This window comes from Eurytemora carolleeae, unplaced genomic scaffold, assembly GCF_000591075.1.
Source record: "Eurytemora carolleeae unplaced genomic scaffold, Eaff_2.0 scaffold95, whole genome shotgun sequence".
Taxonomy (NCBI): Eukaryota; Metazoa; Arthropoda; class Copepoda; order Calanoida; family Temoridae; genus Eurytemora; species Eurytemora carolleeae.
In genome coordinates, this window is record NW_019396113.1 from 510,908 (window position 1) to 532,879 (window position 21,972).

General features: G+C 30.8%; 1 protein-coding gene across 2 annotated transcripts in view; it reads left to right on the forward strand.

Moving 5' to 3' along the window:
* LOC111695295 (anoctamin-8) overlaps positions 1-21,972 on the forward strand; it is a 39,061-nt gene that overhangs the window by 14,742 nt on the left and 2,347 nt on the right. The window contains exons 7-30 of one of the 2 annotated variants that reach the window (XM_023464554.1): positions 133-209; positions 618-713; positions 1,300-1,406; positions 2,686-2,792; positions 3,686-3,764; positions 4,739-4,812; positions 5,502-5,580; positions 7,252-7,314; positions 7,536-7,608; positions 9,462-9,517; positions 11,029-11,103; positions 11,365-11,486; positions 11,860-12,214; positions 13,508-13,549; positions 14,326-14,405; positions 14,847-14,950; positions 15,678-15,781; positions 16,520-16,650; positions 16,887-16,956; positions 17,418-17,494; positions 19,804-19,896; positions 20,072-20,145; positions 20,904-21,018; positions 21,514-21,567. In XM_023464554.1, coding sequence (XP_023320322.1) covers positions 133-209; positions 618-713; positions 1,300-1,406; positions 2,686-2,792; positions 3,686-3,764; positions 4,739-4,812; positions 5,502-5,580; positions 7,252-7,314; positions 7,536-7,608; positions 9,462-9,517; positions 11,029-11,103; positions 11,365-11,486; positions 11,860-12,214; positions 13,508-13,549; positions 14,326-14,405; positions 14,847-14,950; positions 15,678-15,781; positions 16,520-16,650; positions 16,887-16,956; positions 17,418-17,494; positions 19,804-19,896; positions 20,072-20,145; positions 20,904-21,018; positions 21,514-21,567 — 2,307 coding nt within the window. Of the gene's footprint in view, positions 1-132; positions 210-617; positions 714-1,299; positions 1,407-2,685; positions 2,793-3,685; positions 3,765-4,738; positions 4,813-5,501; positions 5,581-7,251; positions 7,315-7,535; positions 7,609-9,461; positions 9,518-9,636; positions 9,693-11,028; positions 11,104-11,364; positions 11,487-11,859; positions 12,215-13,507; positions 13,550-14,325; positions 14,406-14,846; positions 14,951-15,677; positions 15,782-16,519; positions 16,651-16,886; positions 16,957-17,417; positions 17,495-19,803; positions 19,897-20,071; positions 20,146-20,903; positions 21,019-21,513; positions 21,568-21,972 lie in introns of both variants that reach the window. The other variant, XM_023464553.1, reaches the window with a different exon arrangement.

Here is a 21,972-nt window from a genome sequence, read left to right on the forward strand (position 1 = left end):
GGATGAAGCAGGAAATATTTAGATTAAGCGATCAGGATTAAGGATATCACATTCTAAAGTTTTCAGCTCTGGTCATATATGACTGATAATATTCTTCCTGGAGTTGAGGTTTAATAGATGGTTTAATGTTAGAGCTAGACCTGGAGATATCTTAGAGAATATTAAATTCAGAGACGGAGAGGCCATTATTCCTAAGTGCCTGAGTAAAGGTAAATCATGCATTTTGTAATCTTAAAAACTTTTAAAATATAATAAGTTCTCAATTAGCTAAGACATAGAAATTATGAAAACTGCTGAGCAAAATGGTTTTGGGGCTATGCAAATTTGTATTCCCAAGTTCCGGAGCTAAGGACGAATTCATGCATTTCATATTCTTTTCATTTTTTGGAATATTTTTTTTGTTTTTAAAAATGTTTTCAATAGCATGGTTTTTGGGCTCTATAATACATTTTTATTCCAAAGGTAGAAATCATGCATTTTAAATGTTTTTAACGGAAACTATTCATTTGTTCCTAGTCAAATGAAATTTTAAATTTACTTCTGAACAAAATGATTTTTCAATAGTATTTGGGATTTCAGAACATTTAAATATTCTAAATTTTTATTTTTATTTTTAGGTTTAATATCGGAGATCTATCCCCTCCATGAGCTACCTGTTCTACAGAACCTACAGAGAACCTGGGTTCAGAGAATATTTGGACTCCAACCACTGGGTGAGAACCACTTTTCATCTTCATAAAGTTTACACATGTTTTGTGGTAGAATGAATATCATTTTGGACTAGATCTGGTTTTACTAACATTTACACCATTGCGCTACGATCAGATTACCTGCTGAGGCAAAAAAATGGAATAACACATATATACTTCTAGTATTTTCGCTTACCGAGATTTTACGCTTAATGGTTATCATGTACACGACATTTCATGTCCTATCTAAATGACTAGAGGGGAACTTTTGTATAAGATAGCCTTATATCTACAACACCAGAACTTGATATCCTCATCAAACACTTTTTTTTAAGCGATTACTTAATCCGCGAAAAACAGCTGATTCTCAATGACCGAGTTTGGACCCTTTGAGATATCTAAAGAAATTTAAGTTTATCCGCTGGATCTTAGAGGATTTACAATTTAAAAGTTCCACCGTCTCTTGAATTCATTGTTCCTGCACTTCAGAACACTTTATCAATAAGAGATGAGTAAACAGTTCGTGGTGAACTAATTTCAAATCATTTAGATTCATTAAAAAAACAACAAAAAACGACCTCTGATCCTAAACATTTATTAATACTTTCAGATGATATTAGTGAATATTTCGGAATAAAGATTTCGTTTTATTTTGCTTGGTTGGGACACTACACTGCAGCTCTAACTGCTCCTGCTGTTGTAGGAACATTATTCTGGGTAAGCTTTATGTCAGTAAAGAGACTGTAAGCGTCACTTTAAGTGATCCTCTCTGCAAAGATGACAGTGCCCGATTTACAACGGTACCCTTGAAATCTTTATCTGTCCATTAATGTGGAAGATATCTATTTTTACTTGGTTTAAAAGTGTTTAAATCTGATAACTTTTATAACTTTTCCTGCAGTAGAATATGCAAGTCACTTTTGTAGGGAACCCACAATAGAAAATAATTAGTTTTCGAAATTATAAATATTGATTTCTTATTCTTACTTGTTGAAACAAAGCTTTTATGGGTACTGTTTGAATCGGACATTGCCATATTTGCCTGGAGGGTCCTGAACAAATAGAATTATAATATCACATAATATTGAAATTACCAAATAAGAGTTTAGTATTGTACAGCTTAAACTTTTAAAAATTCCAGGACAACATGTTGATATGTATTTTAGCAAAGAAAAATCTAAGAAATATTTTTAATTTGATCTAAGCACAACGTAGATATTTATGAGATCATTTGAAATGGATTTTAACTTCAAATTCCGGAAAAGTTGAAAATGAAATTATAGCAATGTAAAAGAGAATTAAGGCCAAATTCAACCCTTTCGTTTTCTTTATTTAGTCCTTTCTAAAATAAATTTATAAATAATAATTGTTTGGACTCCAATTAAAAAAATTTTAAATAAAAAATTTGAATTTGAAAACTTTCAAGTCGTTATATCGATTTCCTGTAGTCAGAATTTAAGATAAGTTATTCTAAGAAAATTAAATTAAGGATGAAATAGATTGCAAAGGATTTGGGTTGGAATCCCACTAGAAATTCTTTGGTTTGAAAATATCGGTTTAAAGCCGAATCTTTTTGTTTAAAGGGATTGTAAACGTAATTTCAATTTTCAAGTAACCCTTGTTGCAAATTACTACAACGGGGAACCATTCAAAGCTTTTTTGACAAAGCACTTATTAAATATCCGTGTTTATAATTTGGAAAACTGAATATTTTCAATTCTGGTTTCTCTTCTACAAAAGCGACTTGCGCTTTCTACAACAAGAAAACATGTGGAAATGATCCGAAATAAACCCATTTTAGCCTAGAAAAACTGCAATTTGTTCCACATTATTGGTTAGATAAAGATTTCAAGTAGTATTGCCATCTATGCAAGGAGGGATACTTCAAATTACGCTTATAGTCCGTTTAGACACTGTATTTAGGATATTTTAATGTGTTGCAAGGTTCTCAATTCTGATGGAGTTTTGTGTATTTAAAAAAGGTATTTTATTTTAGATTTTTTTCCGAGGCCGAGCCGAACTTATAGAGGATTTAGGTTTCGTTCTTTTCTCCTTCTTCAACGTGATATGGGCAACCATCTACCTGGCTACCTGGAAACGAAGGTAAAATAATCGAACAAAATTTTTTTTAAAGGACCGTCGTTCAAGTAAAAATTACATTTAAAGGCCCGACTAAAAACGGAACTATTTAAACCTTTATCTCTCTCTCGTGTATACTCTTCGTTTTCTTGCTTAATTCAACAAATACGCCCTTTGTTTCTAAAGCAGACAAAGCATTTAAAGGTACCGTTGTAAATCGGACATACCATTATTGGAGAGTTACTGATAATAACGTCTACACTCTACAGTCCCTTTAACAATTTATTTATTTTAATTCATATTTTGGTTTTCTGATAATAATTTCAATCTGTCTTTGATATATGAATGTATTATTAATAAAGTTTAAAAATATTAATAGAAAAATGTTGTTTCCTAACTTAATTTATTTCGTATAATCATATTCAACCCCAACCACAGTTTCAAAACATCCAACAAATTTGAATATATGCATTAACATTTCCAGAGAATTATAAATACATATTCTCATCAAAATATTTGTTAACCTGGAATTGTCGACCCTTGGAAATTGACATCTATAAAATCCTTCTTTAAAAACTAGACCAATATAAGGATCATATTTATAACGCTTTCGCGTGCATATTTATAGATATTATAAATGCTATAAATATGTATAATATTGATATTTATTTTCTATATTTATTCTTATGTTCTCAGACAAAAGTAGCCAGGGGCGTATTCAGGAATTTGTCCAGGGGGGGGCTTAATTTTTTTTCTCTTTCCAGGGGGGGGCTGAAAATCCCCTAAAATCAATAGATTTCTCTTAGCCCCAATAGCCCCCACCCCCTAAATACGCCTCTGAAAGTAGCTCTTGCTAGTTTTTCGTGATACACATCTGAAATGATACATTATTAAATGTGATATTGATATTTATTTAGGTCTGCAGAGCTGGCATACAAGTGGGGTACGATTGATAATAGAGACGAACTTTTAACTGAACCTAGACCACTTTATAAGGTAAAAAAGTGTAGTTTTGTTCATTTTTTTCCGCAAAAATGACCGAAATATCCTTGATATTCCATCGAAAAATGGCAGTTTCTTTATCAAAAGACATTTGTGAACGGATTTATGCTTGAGAAATAATTGAGGAAATTGATTGTCTCAACATAAGAAAAGGACGATATATGCCTTATGCTACTAGATAAATGATTTGATTGAAATTACTTCGACATCAAAATCTCCAGTTCCTTATTTAGTCATTTAGTAAGGAATTTAGTCTTTGCCACTAACTCAAATTTTCTTTTAACTTTATCTTCACAACCTGATGGTGTAAACCTTCTATATTTCAAACTTAGATTATTTGATCTTACAGAACTCAACATAGTTTTAAATATCAAGGTCTACAACATTGGTTTTAAAAGATAAGGATTAGAAAATCAGAGGTTGAAGACCCGAAATTCTTTTGTCGGGAATCATGAATATAGTTTTCTTAATATTATTAATTTCCCTCTATAGATTAATTCCCTAAATATTCCCCCCCCCCTCCCCCCTTCCTGATATCATCAAAGTGTTTAGTTGTTTTCTAAGTTAAGAAAATGTTCATCTTGATATTGATGGAGAAAGTTTAAGAAAGTTTGTTTAAACTCTTGACATCAAACTGAACATAGGATTACAACAGAAGGCAATGAAAGCTATGTAACAATGAAAGATTATTTTTAAAAGTTTAGCTTGGGGACATTCAGTTTGCCCCCCCCCCCCCTGTAGAAAGGTCTTAGAGATAAATATGCAATGCGCATGCACATTAAATTGCCATTAATCAATTTTTATTGTTTCACATTTTAAAATGCAATCTTTTAATTTTTTATGAACTATAGACTGAACAGACTTTGCACATCTTTGCATACATATTTTTCAAGGGCTTTTCAGGAACGTGAAATTAACAAAAGATACCGAAATTAAATTACTTTTCTTATTGATATTATTGACTACAGGGTGAGGAAAGAATAAGTGAGATAACTGGTAAACCTGAACCCTATCACCCTGCATGGAAGAGAAACTGCTTCAGGTTCAGATTAAAACAAATTTAAACAATGTTACAATTTATCAAAGGGTAAAACTAGGGTCCACTTTTTTATTAGATTGCTTATATCCAAAAAATTTTTTCTATAACAACTAATTAAAAAAAATTTGAATACTATAATTCACTGTTGTTGTATTGAAATTCCGTCTTGATAATTCAATAAGGTTTAAATCGTAAAAATCCGGATGTGATGAAAAAAAATTTATGCGAAAATAATGGTTTTGGACTTTAATTTTTTAGAATCTTATGAAATGTTTTATTTTAAATATCCACAAATTAAACACAATTTAGAGGTTTATTGTTGCGCATCTTTTTACCAAACGTTCTATGATCTTTTAAATTCATTATTTTCTTTTTTCTTTTGTAAATGTTACTTCTTATTTGTTAAAGGTAAGAGAGAAGAATTAAATATTTTTTAATAATATTTGCACTCATTTTCAGATATTAGTAAAAACCACATCAAATTGTGTTAGTAGTTTGTTAATAAAGCCCACCTTATATGTATATAAGTATCAAACTAGCTGATTTTAACTTATTAAAAATCCCATTCAGGATATTTTTTCTTTTGACATCGAAGTTGCAGAAATTGGATTAAAATCCCATTGAAAACTTGGGATTGGAAAAACTGTTTCAAAGCTGTTTTGTTGTTTTAGGTAATTTATTCATATATTTAGATATTTTGTGACAGTTCCCGTGATATCCTTCTCTCTTCTTCTTGTATTCTTCTCAGTCTTTCTAATGCTAGAATTCCAGGTAACGATCCCATCTATTCCTGAGTAAATAGAGTAGTGATGTTAATCGGTTTGGCTAATTTTTGAATCGTTGTTTCCATATGTTTTCTCTCACGGTCAAATTCTGACATACACAGTGATAATGTTTTCAAAATAGATTATTTTAATTTACATTTGCATTCCTTACACTTTGCCAAATTTTGACCACAAGAAAAAACCAAAAGCGAACGTGTTAAAACGATCGGTTTTCGGATAGTTTTTTTTGTTTTAAGATAACAAATTTTGTAAAGTTTAATTTGATTTAGCCTTATGTAGATGCAGAATCACTGTTTAATTCATTAATTAATTATCCGCTATGGATTTCCAGTACATTGATCAACGAAAGTTTACAAGGTGGATATCGAGTTCAGCCTCGATGCACTGCATGAATCTGAAATATATAATGAAAAATCAGCCATTTTGAAATCTTTACATTAGACTCTTCAATTTGGAAGTATTTACCAACAAAGGAAGAGGCTTAGAACTGTGTTGAATAATATATGACCGGTTATTGAAGTCTTACGTAACCACGTATTTTTATAACAAAACCATAGTTTAGTGTACAATTGTTCAATACATTAAATTATTGTTTTTGTCATGTGAAACTGGGTTTAGTCTAGTAATGAAGAATGAATAAACAAAACTCTCCAGAAGAGGGAAACATATTTTAAATATATTATCTTTCTGTCCCCACTCATATACATTGCTTTTTTATTTAGTCAGATGTGCACAAATGAATTATAAAACTGATAAGCAGATTAACTTATCTGTGACAACTGATAAGCAGATTAACTTATCTGTGAAAACTGATAAGCAGCTAAACTTATCTGTGAAAACTGATAAGTGTAAACAACCTCGTTGCAATTCCTAATTTTTTATTCTTAAGATAAAGTTTTAAATATTTAAGATTCATTCTTTGATAAAATGTTGTGTAAGATTTTTCTAAATCCCTGGATCAAGGATCAAGAATCCAATATCATCAAAGATTACTCTGAGAAATAAAGTGCACTCAACATCTATAGAAGAAAAGATAACAAACTGTTCAAAACATAGTTTACTGTTTATTGTTTTATATTCATTATTTAAGTAAATCCTTTTAATTACTTGGAAATATAATTTATAAACTAATTTTGTTTGAGCAATTTAGTAAAGGTTAAATTCATGAATTTTGCATAAAATTATTCGTTAATATTAGAGGTTGGAACATTATATATAGTTAACTCTAAAATACAATGCCTTGGCTCGATCCACATTGGAAACTTTAATTTTGAATTAATTAAGGGACAAAGGAATTGATGTCGTAGATCTTAGATATTTCAAACTGTGAATTCTATTGGATCAAATAATCCAAATTTGAAATATTAAAGGTATAAACCGCCAGTTTCAAAGTTAAGGGAATTAGAAAATTTGAGTTTGTGACAAAATCTCAATTTCTTTGGTAACAACAGCTTTTTCGTGTTTATTGAATCCTTCTTTCTATATGTGCATTTCAATAGATTTTTAAAAGAAAGCTTCAAAGCTTTCAAACGAAAAGCATTTTGCAAAAAGTGGGATCAATAACATATGCTTCTTAAAATTCCACAAAATATAAGATGTATTTTCATGAAAAGATATCTTTTATGAATATTATTTGAATATTTGAATATTTGGTTAGGAATGGATGGATAGATTGATAGACGAACATGAACTAATATCAGTACTCAGATATCTACCTAAGGTAATTCAACAACTAGGCATTTCATCTTGTTTGTTTTTTAAGGTTTTTGAACGTTTAAAAGGTTCCAAATAATTTGTAACAAGTTTTACAAATTTAAAATCTTTTTTTCGCACAAAAAATTTTAAAGTCTTAAAAACGATTGACATAAAATGCCCAACCCTATTTTCAGAAACTGACCACAAACGTAATTAAGTACACAGAGAAAAAAATTGTGTGTTCAGATATTGTTGGCTATTGTAATACCACTTCTGGACAGTATTTACAACTCTGTAGCAATATGGTTAAACGAGCAAGGTAATACATATAATTACTAGATACAATTAACTAAAGGGAATTATGGAAGTTTAGAGGTCTGACCTTTTGGTGTGGAATATCGTTAACCTCGATATTCATTGTGGGAACTTTCAAAGGAAATGAGTTATTGCCCCTAACTCAAATTTTTAATCTTTATATCATTGCAACCCGATGTCGTAGACCTTTGATATTTCAAACTATGAATTGTGTTTAGGTAAATGCAATTTCAAGTGTTGTAGATTAGCGTTATTATATACAAAAGTTCTGAAATTCTTCTTCAGTCTAGGGCCTAGGAAGTATTTTGAAAATATTTAATCATTACTAATTCTTATTCTAATTTCCGAATAAAGAACTTACGATAGGGAAGGGTGCAAATACATTTGGATGAAGAAAAGGGGGTATAATTCGGGATGTTAACGTTTTCATTTTTTTTTGAAAAACGATCGTTTCATAATGAAAGCGACGACGAAAAATCGAAAACGAAGATCGTTTTTTTAAAAGGTTCGTTTTTAAAAATGGTCGTTTTTATAAAACTCGTCGTTTCGTTAACGATTGCAAACGACGACCCTTCTTTAACGATCGTTAACGACGACCCTTCGTTGACGATCATTAACGACGAACCTTCGTTAAGGATCGTTAATATAATTGTCAATAATTTTTTTTTTCAAAAACGATCGTTTATTCAAAAACAATCGTATAAAAAACGGTCGCAAATCGTTTTTTTTTAAACGATCGTTATTCGTTTTCTAAAAGTTCAAAACGAGTGGATTTTTAAAATCTATCGTTTTTTTCCGAAAACGAAACGATCGTTTTTGAAAACGATTAAATATAAAAAAGATCGTTAAACAATCGTTTTTAAAAACAATTAACAACCCTAGTTAACAGGATCAGTAACATTTTGTCTAATTTATTTTGATTTTATTACTTTTTGTCAAGGAACTTTTGGTATAAGTAACGCATAGTCTAAATAATATTTCGTCCTAAGTTATAGTAACATTGGGTCTAACGCAACATTTCGTCTAAAGCAACGTTTGTCTAAAGCCAAGTTCTGTCAGTATTTCACCCCTTTAGTTAAGACAATTTCTGGACCGAGCGCTGCGGCTAGGAGGTCGAGTGCTGCTGCGGCCTCTTAAATGTTAAATGTTAAGTGCTCGACCGGGAAAGATTTTCCTAACCTAATCTAACCCAAAATAATGTGAAAGACAGCACATTATTCAACATTTAAGAGGCCTCAGAACTAGCAACAAACTTAAATTTTCTAATCCCTATATCTTTGTAATCTGATATCGTAAACCTTTGATGTTACTTTAGCCCAAAAGTTACTTAAGACCAAAAGTTACTTAAGACGTAATGTTATTTATACCAAATGTGCCATAGACCAAGAAAAGCCAGACAAAATGTTACTGAGCCCCCCCAATAGACTTTAAGCATAAATACAAATACAAACATCTATATACGACCAAAATTACTGAATTAGTTTGAGGTACCCTGTGGCCTGTGGGTGACATAGGCTCAAAATTTGGAAATTTTTGAAATTCTAAAAGCATGAATAAGTATTAATCGCGGGTAAATGGTTGGATTAATTATAACTAGGAAAAATAAAATACACCTGGGCAACGACGACGACGACTCCAATATTTAATGTTTCTCATAATTATTCCTTTATTAAATGAAAAATCAACCGAGAAAATCGCAATTTATGTTTGGTTTGAATCTAACAAAGGGGCACTTCTACTTAAATGTCTATTTTGTTTTATATTGTTTTGTTAAAAACGTAAACTTTTCTATTTAAATATTTGTAAATTTTGACGAACCAATTTACAACTTTATATATAAGTTGTTTTTGTTTTCAGAAAACTATCGAACCTCTAATCAATACGATGATCATTTAGTTTTCAAACTTATTCTGGTTAGTTATCATTTCTAGACATCATTTCTAGTTCTTCTTTTGCTTTCGCTTTTTTCGGGTGATTGTCTTTTGCTTGTTTTGTATTGTTTTTTATTTTTATTATTCTGATTGAATTTTAGAGAATTACAAAACTGAAGAGAGTTATGAGAACCATCTTATTATTAAAAAGACAATGGTAAGTTTTTTATTGTTTTTGTAATGCATGTAATATTTTTGGGTTTATTTGACATTTTATTTGTAAAGATTTTTTCAGGGAGCTCTGCACAAATTAGTTTAATGCAAAATTATAAATTTTTTATCATTCAAAATCTATAATTTTCAACTACAATCATTGCAATTTGCAAATATCTAAAGTATTATTTTAATTTAGTAATTATAAAAATATGTAAAGTTTATCAGCAAGGTTTAAAATAAAAATGTTCTTTGCATTAATCAATCATGCACTTTTTCATCTGTTTTTTTAAATATTTAAATTGTTCGTTTCCAAATCATTGTTCTAAATAGTTTAATCTCTGCTCTCAACTCTAATAAATAGTTTAATCTCTACTATTAACCATAATACAGGATGTCCTAATAAACATGGGAATTCAGTGACGAATTCGATATCGTCTTTTTAAATAATTCTTTGATTTAGTATAGTGATACCTACTGAGAAAGCTGTAATCTGTAAGAGTTTCGTCTGCTATGTTCACATTTTGTTTGATTATGTTTTGACTGCATACGGTTGTACTTAGTAAAACAAGAAAATTGTATTATACAAACAGAGTAAACTTGTCCGTCTCGTCATTGAGACATTATAGACACATCTTTACAGTCTTTCACTCTTTGTATAAAATAAACTCTAGCAGACATAATAATATTGTGGATTTTGAAATTAGGTATTACAATGCTAATTCATAACAAAGACGATATCGAATTCGTCACTGAATTCCCGTGTTTTTTGGGACACCCTGTAGATAGTTTGGTATATACTATCAACCCTACAAAAAAGTTTAATCTCTACTTTTAACATAATAGATTTGATAATAGATTTGATAAATACTCTCATCTCTACTAATAGGTTAATCTACTTTCAACCAAAATAGATAGCTTTTTCTTTTACTAAAAATTTAGTCTCCTCTTTGCCACGCTTTTTCTTGCATTAAACTTAGGTTTAAAATGTTTCTCTGAAACATTTGTTATTATATTATTAAAAAGCAAATTTAGCTAAGGAATTGAGTGTTTGCCACAAACTCTCATTTTCTAATCCTGATATCTGAGCAACCCAATGTCGTAGACTTTAGATATTTCTAACTATGAATTCTGTTAAATCAAATCATATAAGTTTAAAATGTCAAAGGCTTAGTTCCCTTAGTTCAAAATTATGTTGAAAAAATAATTTTATTTCGACCAACCGCAAATCTTTCCTAGTAATGTGAGTAAATACTAAATGTTGAATGAGCTTAGACGTTTATTGGACACAAACGGAAAGAGAGACAAACCAAATATTTAAATATTTTTTGTATTTTAAGTTCCAATTCGTGAACTCCTTCCTGGCTTTGTTCTACACCGCCTTCTATCTACAGGACATGGATAAGTTGAAAGAGGTAAATGGGTAAATCAATATCAGGAAAACAATATGCTGTGGCTTAAACTTTTCTACAAGGTGTTCCAATTAGAATTGAGTGGCGACAGTTATCGGATTTCAATTCAAAATTGTTGAAATATAATATCTATTTTAAAGATACAAGAAAGGTAGACCACATTTTTAAAAGATCAAGAAACTCACACATGTTTATTGATATCTAGTATTGTGACTTGAGTTTCCAAGGTGTTAAACATTGAAAACATGAAGTTGTTATTTCTAGTTGTTGGCTGCGCTGTTGATCACAAGGCAGGTTGTTGGAAACCTGAAGGAGTCCATCCTCCCCTACGCAACCAAACAGATAAAGCTCGCCAAGATGAGTTTTGATCTGTTCGGAGCTCTTAGGAATGTGTATTAACAAATATTTTCTTATTGTGGAGTAAAGGGATTAAAAGAAAATATAAATCATATAAAAACTTTATTCTTTATTGTTTTTAAATACATCACGAAAGTGTATAACAACTCTTAGATTATATTATATATGGCATGGAAGAATTATGCTCTCTTTTATTTAACTTTAAGGTCTGGTAAGGAGAGAGGAGGATTTTTATTGTTTTCTTTTTATCTAACATCTCTCAGAATGTTTTTACACGGTTGAAAAAGTGAATTATATGTGAGGAGAATTTCACCTTAGATCTAAGATCATTCCAGAAAAAAAAGTAAGAGACCTTGAACATTTGAGGCTGAGTTTTAAAAAAAATATTTTACACACTTATAGTCCAACTTCTCCGGAGGAGAAACCGTTTCCATGGGATTATAAGAAGACGGACGGAGATAATAATACAAGCAAGGAGATACCCAAGGACGAAGAAACAGAGCTACCCGGATCAGAGCGAACGAAGTTACCTGGAGCAAGACGATCAGAGCTTCCCGGAGGCACAGAAACTGATTTACCAGGAGACAAAGGAACGGAACTACCCATAGACAGAGGAGCAGAGCAACCTGAAGCAGGGATGGAACAACTTAGAAGAGGAACAGAACCAACTGGAGGTGATACTGATGCGAATGGAAAAGAAGGAAGGAAGGGATCTAGAGCTGTGAGCCAGGTTGAGATAGAGGGGTCAACTCCACAGGTATTGATATAGTTTTTGAAAGAGTTTAAAAGTTGATTATGTTAATGAGGCCGTGGATAAAATTAACCGCCTTAAGTCTTAATCTCTTAGTATCAAGTCTAACGTTTAAAGTACAGACCCGACTGTAGTCTGTAGTCCTGTGACTTTATTTATTCAAATTATTCAAATTATTCAAATAATTTAAATAATATAAATTATTCAAATTATTTAAATTATTTAAATTATTTAAATTTCTCTTGAAAACTGTGTGCGCCAGTGTATTTTGTTTAATAACGAAGAAAGCTTTTTTTTAATTAGGAAAACACAAAATTTCCAGTTTCTTTATTAAAGAGTCTGTAGACGTAATTTTAAGTGACCTTACAATTTAAAATTAGCATGTATGATTTATTAGGGTACACTTGAAATCTCTGATAAGCAATATGGAATAGGAAAGATTTTTTTCGTTTTCCATATTGTATATTTTAATTCTGACTATTTCCTTTATTGTTTTTGTTTTAGCATAAATCCGTAAGTTACTTTGTAGAAAAACCAAAAAAGAACATAATTAAGTTAGGAAAAGATATTTGGTTTTCCCTTGAAGTTGATCAGACAAAGGTTTAAAGGGTACCGTTGTGAATCAAACTTTCCTCTCAAAAAATGAAAGGTCACTTAATAGTACATCTACAGATCCAACCTGGTCTATTAGAACTACATATTTTTTGCTGAATCATTCCCAGCCGTCATCTTTAATATTCAAAATCAAGTTTTCAAAACATCATGTTTTTCTCAAATCTAATTTATCATTCAAGTCAGGATCAAATCTTTTGTTTGAAATTAAAAAAAAGGATTTTGTATAAAAGTGGAACTTTAAATTCTTGATTAAAGTTATTACACAGATAGGAAAACATTTATCAAAAATCTAATAATTAAAGATAAAAGATCAGAATTTACCATTGCACCAAGATTTTTATTATTTATTTTCAGTAGGTTTAAGATGCAAAAATCTTTTTTTTTAAATCGAGTTAATTATATATGTACATTCTTACACAGAAAACCCCGAAATTAATTTATACTTAATCAGACAACTTTACAATCTAATTTTACAAATATGATTTAATGAAACGAAAATAACAAAATAGTCCTGCAAACTCCAAAATGTGGTCTGCCTTTATTGTGCGTTTAAGATTACCAGAGATATATATGTAAAGTTGTCTGATTAACTGTCCATTAATTCCGGGTCTTTCTAGTCATAAGTGTAGTAAATATATATATATAGTAAATACAAAATAATGAAAAAAAAATATTTTATTTCAGTATGAAGGAACATTTGATGATTATCTAGAGATGTTTATTCAGGAAATATAACTAACTTATTGTTAACCTCAGATCTAAACTTTTGTGTTGTGATTGTGAATCCTGGAATCAAGTAATTATACCAATCTCTTATTTTTTATCTCTATATCTTGGCAACCGAATGTAGTAGACCTTAGATATTTCGAACTATGAATTCTGTTAGATCAGATAATCTAAGTTTGAAATATCAAAGGTTTATACCATGTTTGCAAAGATATTGGGATTAGAAAATTTAAGTTATGGGGCCAAAATTCCATTCTTTGGATTTTCTGTCGTCAGGCTGTCAAGATAAATTGCGTGTAGATTAGCGCAATTTCACACAAAAGTTTTAACCTCCCAAATAAACAAATCTTATTCACGGTACACTGATTTCCCACAGATTTAAATTCACAGTAAGCAATTAACATTTTTATATTATTCTAAAATAAAATTATTCTAAAACATTCATAAAGAGCCTGTTGTTATAATCTCATTTACATGATTCACAACGTTACCCATACACAACTTTTTTTTATTAATAATGTGGAAAATATAGTTGTTTTCATACTGAAAAGTTTTTGATTCCAACAATTTTCCTTATTTTTTTTCCTGAAGCAGAAATATGCAAGTCACTTCATAGAGAAGCCACATTTGAAAATTCTCAATTTCAAAATAAATAACTTGTTTACTCTTGATCAACAAAGCTTTTACTGGTACATTTATGAATCGGACATGCCATCCCCTGTAGAGTCTTTAGTCCCAATAAACCAGGATATGTTAGTTACTGTGTGTATCTCTAGTTTGGATACGTCACCTTGTTTAGCTCTGCGTATCCTCTGGCAGGGCTTTGCGCTCTTTTAAACAACATTATAGAAATCAGGAAACTTATTTTTCAATCAATCAATCAATTGAATTATATTAAGCACACCCTGGACTACAGTTCTGGACTATATCGGTTTTTTTAATTTTAATTCAATCTCATTTTGGTTCATTTATAATTCAACATTCGACAATCTTTAAACTTACAAGACTGTTTTAATACTTTTTTATAAAACGCATCGACAGACAAGAAGTATAAAAGAAAATAACGAAAGATCGATGTTTAGTTGGACAAATTAGGACTGAAAGTGACATTTTGTTGGGACAAGGATAGAACAGTAAAACAAAATATCAAAATAAAACGATTTATTCAGAATCTGCAATAAACTCTTTTTTTTTCTTCAATAAACTCTAAACTTAATTATGATATGCATGTTTGTCAGTTTTTTTGGTCTGTTAGATATTTTGAACAACATTATATTTTAATTGATTGATTTGTTAGAAGTGACGCCTTTAAGCTCTGTTTCATCTATCAGAGACCATTCTCCCAGCGAGTTAAAAATATTGGTTCCTGGCAAACAGCAATGGAAGTCATGGGAATAATTGGTAATACTCAGAATTCTAAAATAAATATTATTGTTTTTTACAGATGTTTTGCTAGGCTAAATCAAGTTCAATGTAAATACAAATTTTTTTTTAAATCAGTCCAGCATGACTATTGACTAAGTTTGTTTTTCAAAAACTGCCGATTTTTTTTTCGTAAAAAGACGCTAAATTTCTTAATGTTGTTTTTACTGTGAGGCCGTGGAAAAAGACGACAGTTAGACCCAAGAAATGATTTTAAATAGTTTAATAACTAAAAAAAAACAAAATTGTACAGTGTACAGTGTGCATAGCCTCATTTCAGTTCATAAGTTGCTTTTTAAGCTACTGGTTTAATAAATAAACTATATCGTACTTATCATATTTGTAACCTTTTATCTATTTATCATATGTTTTCTTAATTACATTAGCGGTCAGTCCATAAGACTAAATGTATTATTGGACAAAATGTAGAAGGTTGTAGAGATACTCTGAATTTAAATGGTTGTGTTAAGCATTAATCGATAGAGAAATAGATTTAGAGGACTTTAAGTGTAAGATAGATATTAATTACAGAACACTTTTGGAGTGACATTGTTAGTAGTTACACTGGTAATACTTTTCGCATTAGAACAACATCATTTACACATACTATTGCTTTAATGTCGTTTTCCTATTCCACAGTTTTATGAGTCTCTTTGTGAATCCCAAGGAACTCATGCATTTGTATAACGTACTTAAATATTTGTAGGTGTAGTTGTTAACTGTGGATTGATCGGGCTACTAGGACCTGTACATAGAATATTCCCAAACATAACTCCAGTACAACAAGTTATTCTTATCATTGTACTCGAGGTCAGGTGTTTTATTGCTGTTTTTTACTTAATTGTAAGAAATCTTATTTTGCGTTTTTGTTATAAAATTCATGATTTCTAAGAGAAAAGTTCCTGCTTTCTTCAATAGAAAAGAAATGACATATTTCTTATCTTTGCAAATCAGGTTTCTTAATTGTGAATTTTTACAAATATTTTCGCTCATTTATATGAAAACAGATTAATAAGTATTTGATAAGTTTATTTGAAATGAATACGATATGGAAAACCAGAATCTTAAAGTTCTTAAAAAAATTTAATTTGTTCATACTTCGCTGCTAATATTTGCTCCAGCAACCTGCTGTTAGGACTTAATAATACTGCTGCTACTACTATACTAACAGCTGCTATATATTTCAGCATTTGATGATACTGCTGTTACTAACAGCTGCTGTATACATATTTCAACATTTGATAAAACTGCTGCTACTAATAGCTATTATATTAATATTTCAGCACTTCTTGATATTGCTGCTAGTAATAACAGCTGCTACATATTTCAGCACTTGATGCATTGACTGATAACAATTCAGATAGAACACTGGATGTCGTCTTATCAAGATTTAGGGGGTTTTTCGTCCACAAGAACACTAAGGCAGAAGCCCAAAGGAGTTCCACGCAGGCAGCGTTTAACAACAAGACAGAGAGAGAGGATGAGCGTAATTCCTATGGGCCTCTGCCTTCTGGTTATTCTATCTAATACTACTGCTGTATATTTCAGCACTTGATGATACTGCTGCTACTGCTGCTGACAGCTGCTATACCGTCTACGCCATGCTGGGTTGCTAAGGAGATGGCGAAGGTTGAACACAAGAGGAGAGAAGTAGTCAAGAATATGGATTCTTTTAACAGGTTAAACTTTAAAATCGTTTTTTATCACATTTAAACTATTTTTGCCTTTCAGAAAATTGATGAAATGAATAGATTTTTTTACTTTTGTTTTCTTTCTTAAATAATTTATAATTTTGGAGCTTAATTTTTACTTGAAGAATACTAAATCATATAATTACTATTTTCAAATTAGAAGAGAATAGAATAAACTTCTTTAGTTTTACATTTCATTTTTAAATTATTTCTTTTATTATTAGATCCCTTCCTGGGTCCGTAGATATGGACGAGAAGGGTGTACAGGCTGAACCAAATCAGGAACTAATCCAGGTTAACATATAACTGTTAGATGAAATCCTATCATAGTTTTCGAAAAATAGTAAATAGCCGTAAACAGTTGGACCTGTATAGTAAGTAAAGTAAGTGTAACACTATGACAATATTTGGGTTGACAATCTTTAAATAAATTGAAGATCTTTATATCAATTAGTCGCTTTTGCTAATACTCATCCAAAATTTTAAAATAAAAATATTAAATATATATATCAAAAAAAAGGTTAAGGAAAGCGTAAAAGTTAAAAAGTAAAAAAACCAAAGTGGTCTAAATTCCTGAAATAACTCAAATCTTTTCAACCTTAAAGTGTAAACCTGTGATATTTTAAAATTAGATTATTTGATTTCACAGATTTCAAAGTTTGAAATTTAAAAGTTATTTAGTACTTCCTATATAATTATAATAGTCCTATATATGTACTTTTTAAAATCATATTTAAAACAATATTTTGATTCAGGATTCTGATTCTGAGAGAGATTTGTCGAGAGAGGAGCTGATTAAAGAACCTGTCAATACTAATCCTTCTGTTATGTCGTAAGTAGCTGATTAACCTACATTCACTTATCACTCTATGATGTACCTATCTATTCTAAGCATAAAATTGGTGGTTAATTTGTCTGATCATTTGATGTTTTATTTGTCTGATTATTTGATGCTTTTTTGTCTGATTATTTGTTGCTTTTTTGTCTGATTATTTGATGGTTTATTTGTATGATTATTTGATGGTTTATTTGTATCATTATTTGATGTTTTATTTGTATGATTATTTGATGGTTTCTTTGAACTAAAATGTTGTACACGAAGAAGTTATTTTAATACTGTGTCAGTGTAGGAATATAGTTGGCAGAAGACGGTTATTTTCCTTGTTTATTCTCCAGATAATATCATTCATTTATTCATTCTCTTACAATTCTATTTTTATCCCGGAGCTACAGGGAAACCCTGCCAAGTAAAGACTAATGTTTACTGTTTATGCTTTGCCTGATCAGGAAAAATATCAAAAGATCAAATGCCAAATGATCAAAACTCTTGAAATGATCAAAAAAGTGTACGCTAGCTAAACAGTAGGGGCAGCTACTTACTTTTTCAAAAATATTATAGAAATAGAAATGATATAGAAATTATTTCAGCAGAAACTTTTAGAAGTTTTGGGTATGCATAAAAGGTTGTATGATAAAACGTGTTTAAAATCTCTCTTCCTTCTCTTCCTTCTCTTCCTTCTCTTTTTTCTCTTCCTTCTTTTCCTTCTCTTCCTTTTCTTCCTTCTCTTCCTTCTCTTCCTTCTCTTCCTTCTCTTCCTTTTCTTCCTTCTCTTCCTTCTCTTCCTTTTCTTCCTTTTCTTCCTTCTCTTCCTTCTCTTCCTTTTCTTTTTTCTCTTCCTTCTCTTCCTTCTCTTCCTTCTCTTCCTTCTCTTCCTTTTCTTCCTTCTCTTCCTTCTCTTCCTTCTCTTCCTTCTCTTTCTTCTCTTCCTTCTCTTCCTTCTCTTCCTTTTCTTCCATCTCTTCCTTTTCTTCCTTCTCTTCCTTTTCTTCCTTCTCTTCCTTCTCTTCCTTTTCTTCCTTCTCTTCCTTTTCTTCCTTCTCTTCCTTCTCTTCCTTCTCTTCCTTCTCTTCCTTCTCTTCCTTCTCTTCCTTCTCTTCCTTCTCTTCCTTCTCTGCTCTCTCTCATCTCTTTCTTTTTTCTTTCTTTTCTCTCTCTTCTTGTGGAAATTGGAATTGAGTTTTTGCCACAAATCTCATTTTTATGAAACCTATATCTCAACAACCAGATCATGCATACCTTTCATATTTCAAACTTACATTTTTTGATCCACCAGAATTCATAGTTTGAAATATCTACGGTCTACGACATTTGGTTTTAAAGAAATTGGTTTTTAAAAATCCGAGTTTTGAGATAAATAATGCAGTACGACCAGTTTATATGATTTTACCCAGATTTGTTTACATTTCTAGCTTGTAGACCTAATTGAAATGTACTGCGTTTGTACTGTATAATTCGGCATTTGATCATTTGGAATTTGATCTTTTGATATTTTTGTGCCTGATCAGAGGCCGAAGTTAATATATGTGAGCTAGGTCGCTGAACTTACTAACGGTTCAAATTTAAATTAGCTGATTCAAGATTCAATCGGTGATTAAAGAAGTGAACCGGCTCTAGGTAGTTCAGGGACCTCTTCAATTTTTCGGTACCAGGATCTTTTAATATAAATAGATGTTTTGAAAATAGAGGACAGTTTAATTTTTCTAACACTCTGATAGATTTGGTCTGCAATAATGCTAGGTTCACCCTGTCCGTCCTATTGGTCCGGGTAATCTGTCCAGCTATTGGTTGGCAGCAGTAAATCCAACTATTCAGGAGAGGGTCAGCATTGGATCTAATGGCCCAAATATTGACCAAACAATACTTTTAGGAACAGAAAAAAAGGAATCTCAGAGCATAATCTTCAGATTAAGAAATACTGGGCATTGTGATCTATTTATCCGCCAAGGACTGGTAGTTCAGCTGAGAGCTCGGTAGTCTGATCTATTTATCCGCCAAGGACTAGTAGTTCAGCTGAGAGCTCGGTAATCTGATCTGTTTATCCACCAAGGACTGGTAGTTCAGCTGAGAGCTCGGTAGTCTGATCTATTTATCCGCCAAGGACTGGTAGTTCAGCTGAGAGCTCGGTAGTCTGATCTGTTTATCCGCCAAGGATTGGTAGTTCAGCTGAGAGCTCGGTAGTCTGATTCAAATAAAAGCGCTAATATATCTTTACGTTGTGTAAGAGTGCAAAAAGTTTACAAATTTTCACTGGACTGGATCCGAAAAAAAATTTCTTTTAAAACATGACACCACATTTTTAGGGTGTCTGATTCTAGCTTGATGGAGCAGCAGCGGTTCCTGGAAACAGTCTCAAACATGAAACCAGAAGAAGTTTTTACCAGGCCACCAAATAGGTAGAACTATAACTTCTCCACAATCTTTTTTTTACAGAATATAATCTAGAAATGTTGGAACCTTACTTTTATAAAATAGTTTTTGAAAATTCCAAAAACCTTTTAAAAAAATTTCAGAAAAACGTCTATGACTATAGTGCAGGAATGAAATATAAATAAAACTATTTACTTTTAGATCATCGTTTACTGCTGGAACCTTCTCCCCTGTCAGCGAGGTTCCTGGTTTCAGACAAAACAAATCTTTAGAAGGTAGAATCATACTTTTTGGAGATGGAAAGGAATTGATTACTCTCCTTATATTCTACATTTCTAATGTCGTAGATCTTTAATATTTCAGATTAGGAAATTATCCTGAATCAAATAGTAATCATTCGAAATATCGAAGGTTTACACCTTTAGGTTGCAAAGATAATGGATTAAATAATTAGAGTATGTGGCAAGTGTTTAGTTTTTTTGTAAATGAGAATCAATATTTTTGAAATGTAAATTATTTTTGAATGAGAAAATAAACAATACAGTTCTTGGGATACAAATTTTTGTTAAAAATGAAAAGTTTTCATTTATCTTTTGCTTTGGTTTAAAATTATATTCTACAATAAAATGAAGCAAACAAGAAGAATTGTCTTGTTTATAGAGTTTAAAAATATTTTACGTAAAACAGGAAAAAAGGAAGCTGATCACTTGCCCCAATATTCCTCATATCTTTGCAAACTGATGGTGTAAAACCTTTATATTTTAACATTTGACTATTTGATCTGGTAGAATTCAATGTTTGAGTTATGAAACATTTATGAAATGAGAATGCAGAGATATAAGGTTTAGAAAAAAAGTTAAAGAGAATAATCAGTTCCCCTATGCCAAGTAATTATATAAAATTGTCCAGATATTGCTGATTATCTTGATCTAATGATGGAAACTAAATTTCTTGTCCTTTTTATTTAATTTGTTCATTGATATAAAAACATTTTTAGAATTCATGTAAATAACAAATTTCTAAACTTTTTCAGACACGAATTCTTTCCTGTCGCGAGCCATGTCTTTCAAAGGGTTAACTACAGATTTCAAGGAGTTTAGAGGAACAAGATTACAAGGAGCTTTTCAGAGTCAAGGAGACGTTTTCAGGGAACCAAGATATCATTTTTAGAACTTCCAGGATACATTCTTTTTCTGTATTTTTGATAAAAGTTATTTGAGGATCAAATACAATTCCATCTCTGATCCTAGGGGAATATTGGAAGGAAAATAAAGTTTTTGCATCTTTGTAAACTTATTGAGGCCTCGAGGTTTATTGTGGATTCGACACAAGAATTATGTGTACTGCATAAATATTATTTAAGAGAGTCTCTTTGGAGAAAGATTCTAAATAAAGCCTGGAAGCAAAAAGTTGAAAAAAGTATCAAAAAAAAATATCACTTGAAATAAAATTCTGGGGTTTGAATTTCTGGAATTCTTTTTCAAAGTACTTTTACTTTAAAGAGTTTTTGGTGCCAGATCTTATAATTTTATTCCCAAAAACATATAAATTCCTGGTGGTTTCTTTAGAAATTGAAGTTTTTGCATACGTTAAAATGTAAGAAAAAAAGCTTTAAAATGATTGAAATGATGGTTTGGTTCTAGACGATCTGGCAGTCGGCAAGTTTCTGAATCTGATGCGTATTCGTATCCGAACAGGTATAATCTGCGTATATACAGGTATATTCTGCGTATATACAGGTATAATCTGGGTATATACAGGTATAATATGAGTATATACAGGTATAATCTGCGTATATACAGGTTACCCACAAAGAATGAGACTTTTCTGACGACCTAAAATTTTTTACTTAAAGCGAACAGAATTTTTTTGTCTTGTATAATGTTTTAAATTGCATACTTAATTCGGGAAAGAAAGAAACAACAAGTTTAAAATAATAACATCCATAAATGTAAGGAAAAAAACTTAGTGAAACTTTAAAGCTTTGTCTGATCAAGTATGAATTATATATCCACGTTTTTGTTTCTTTAAACTGTTTATTTTAATTTGTGGTTTCTCTGTAAAGGCGACTTGCGTTTTTTTCTTGCTCATGAGTAATAATT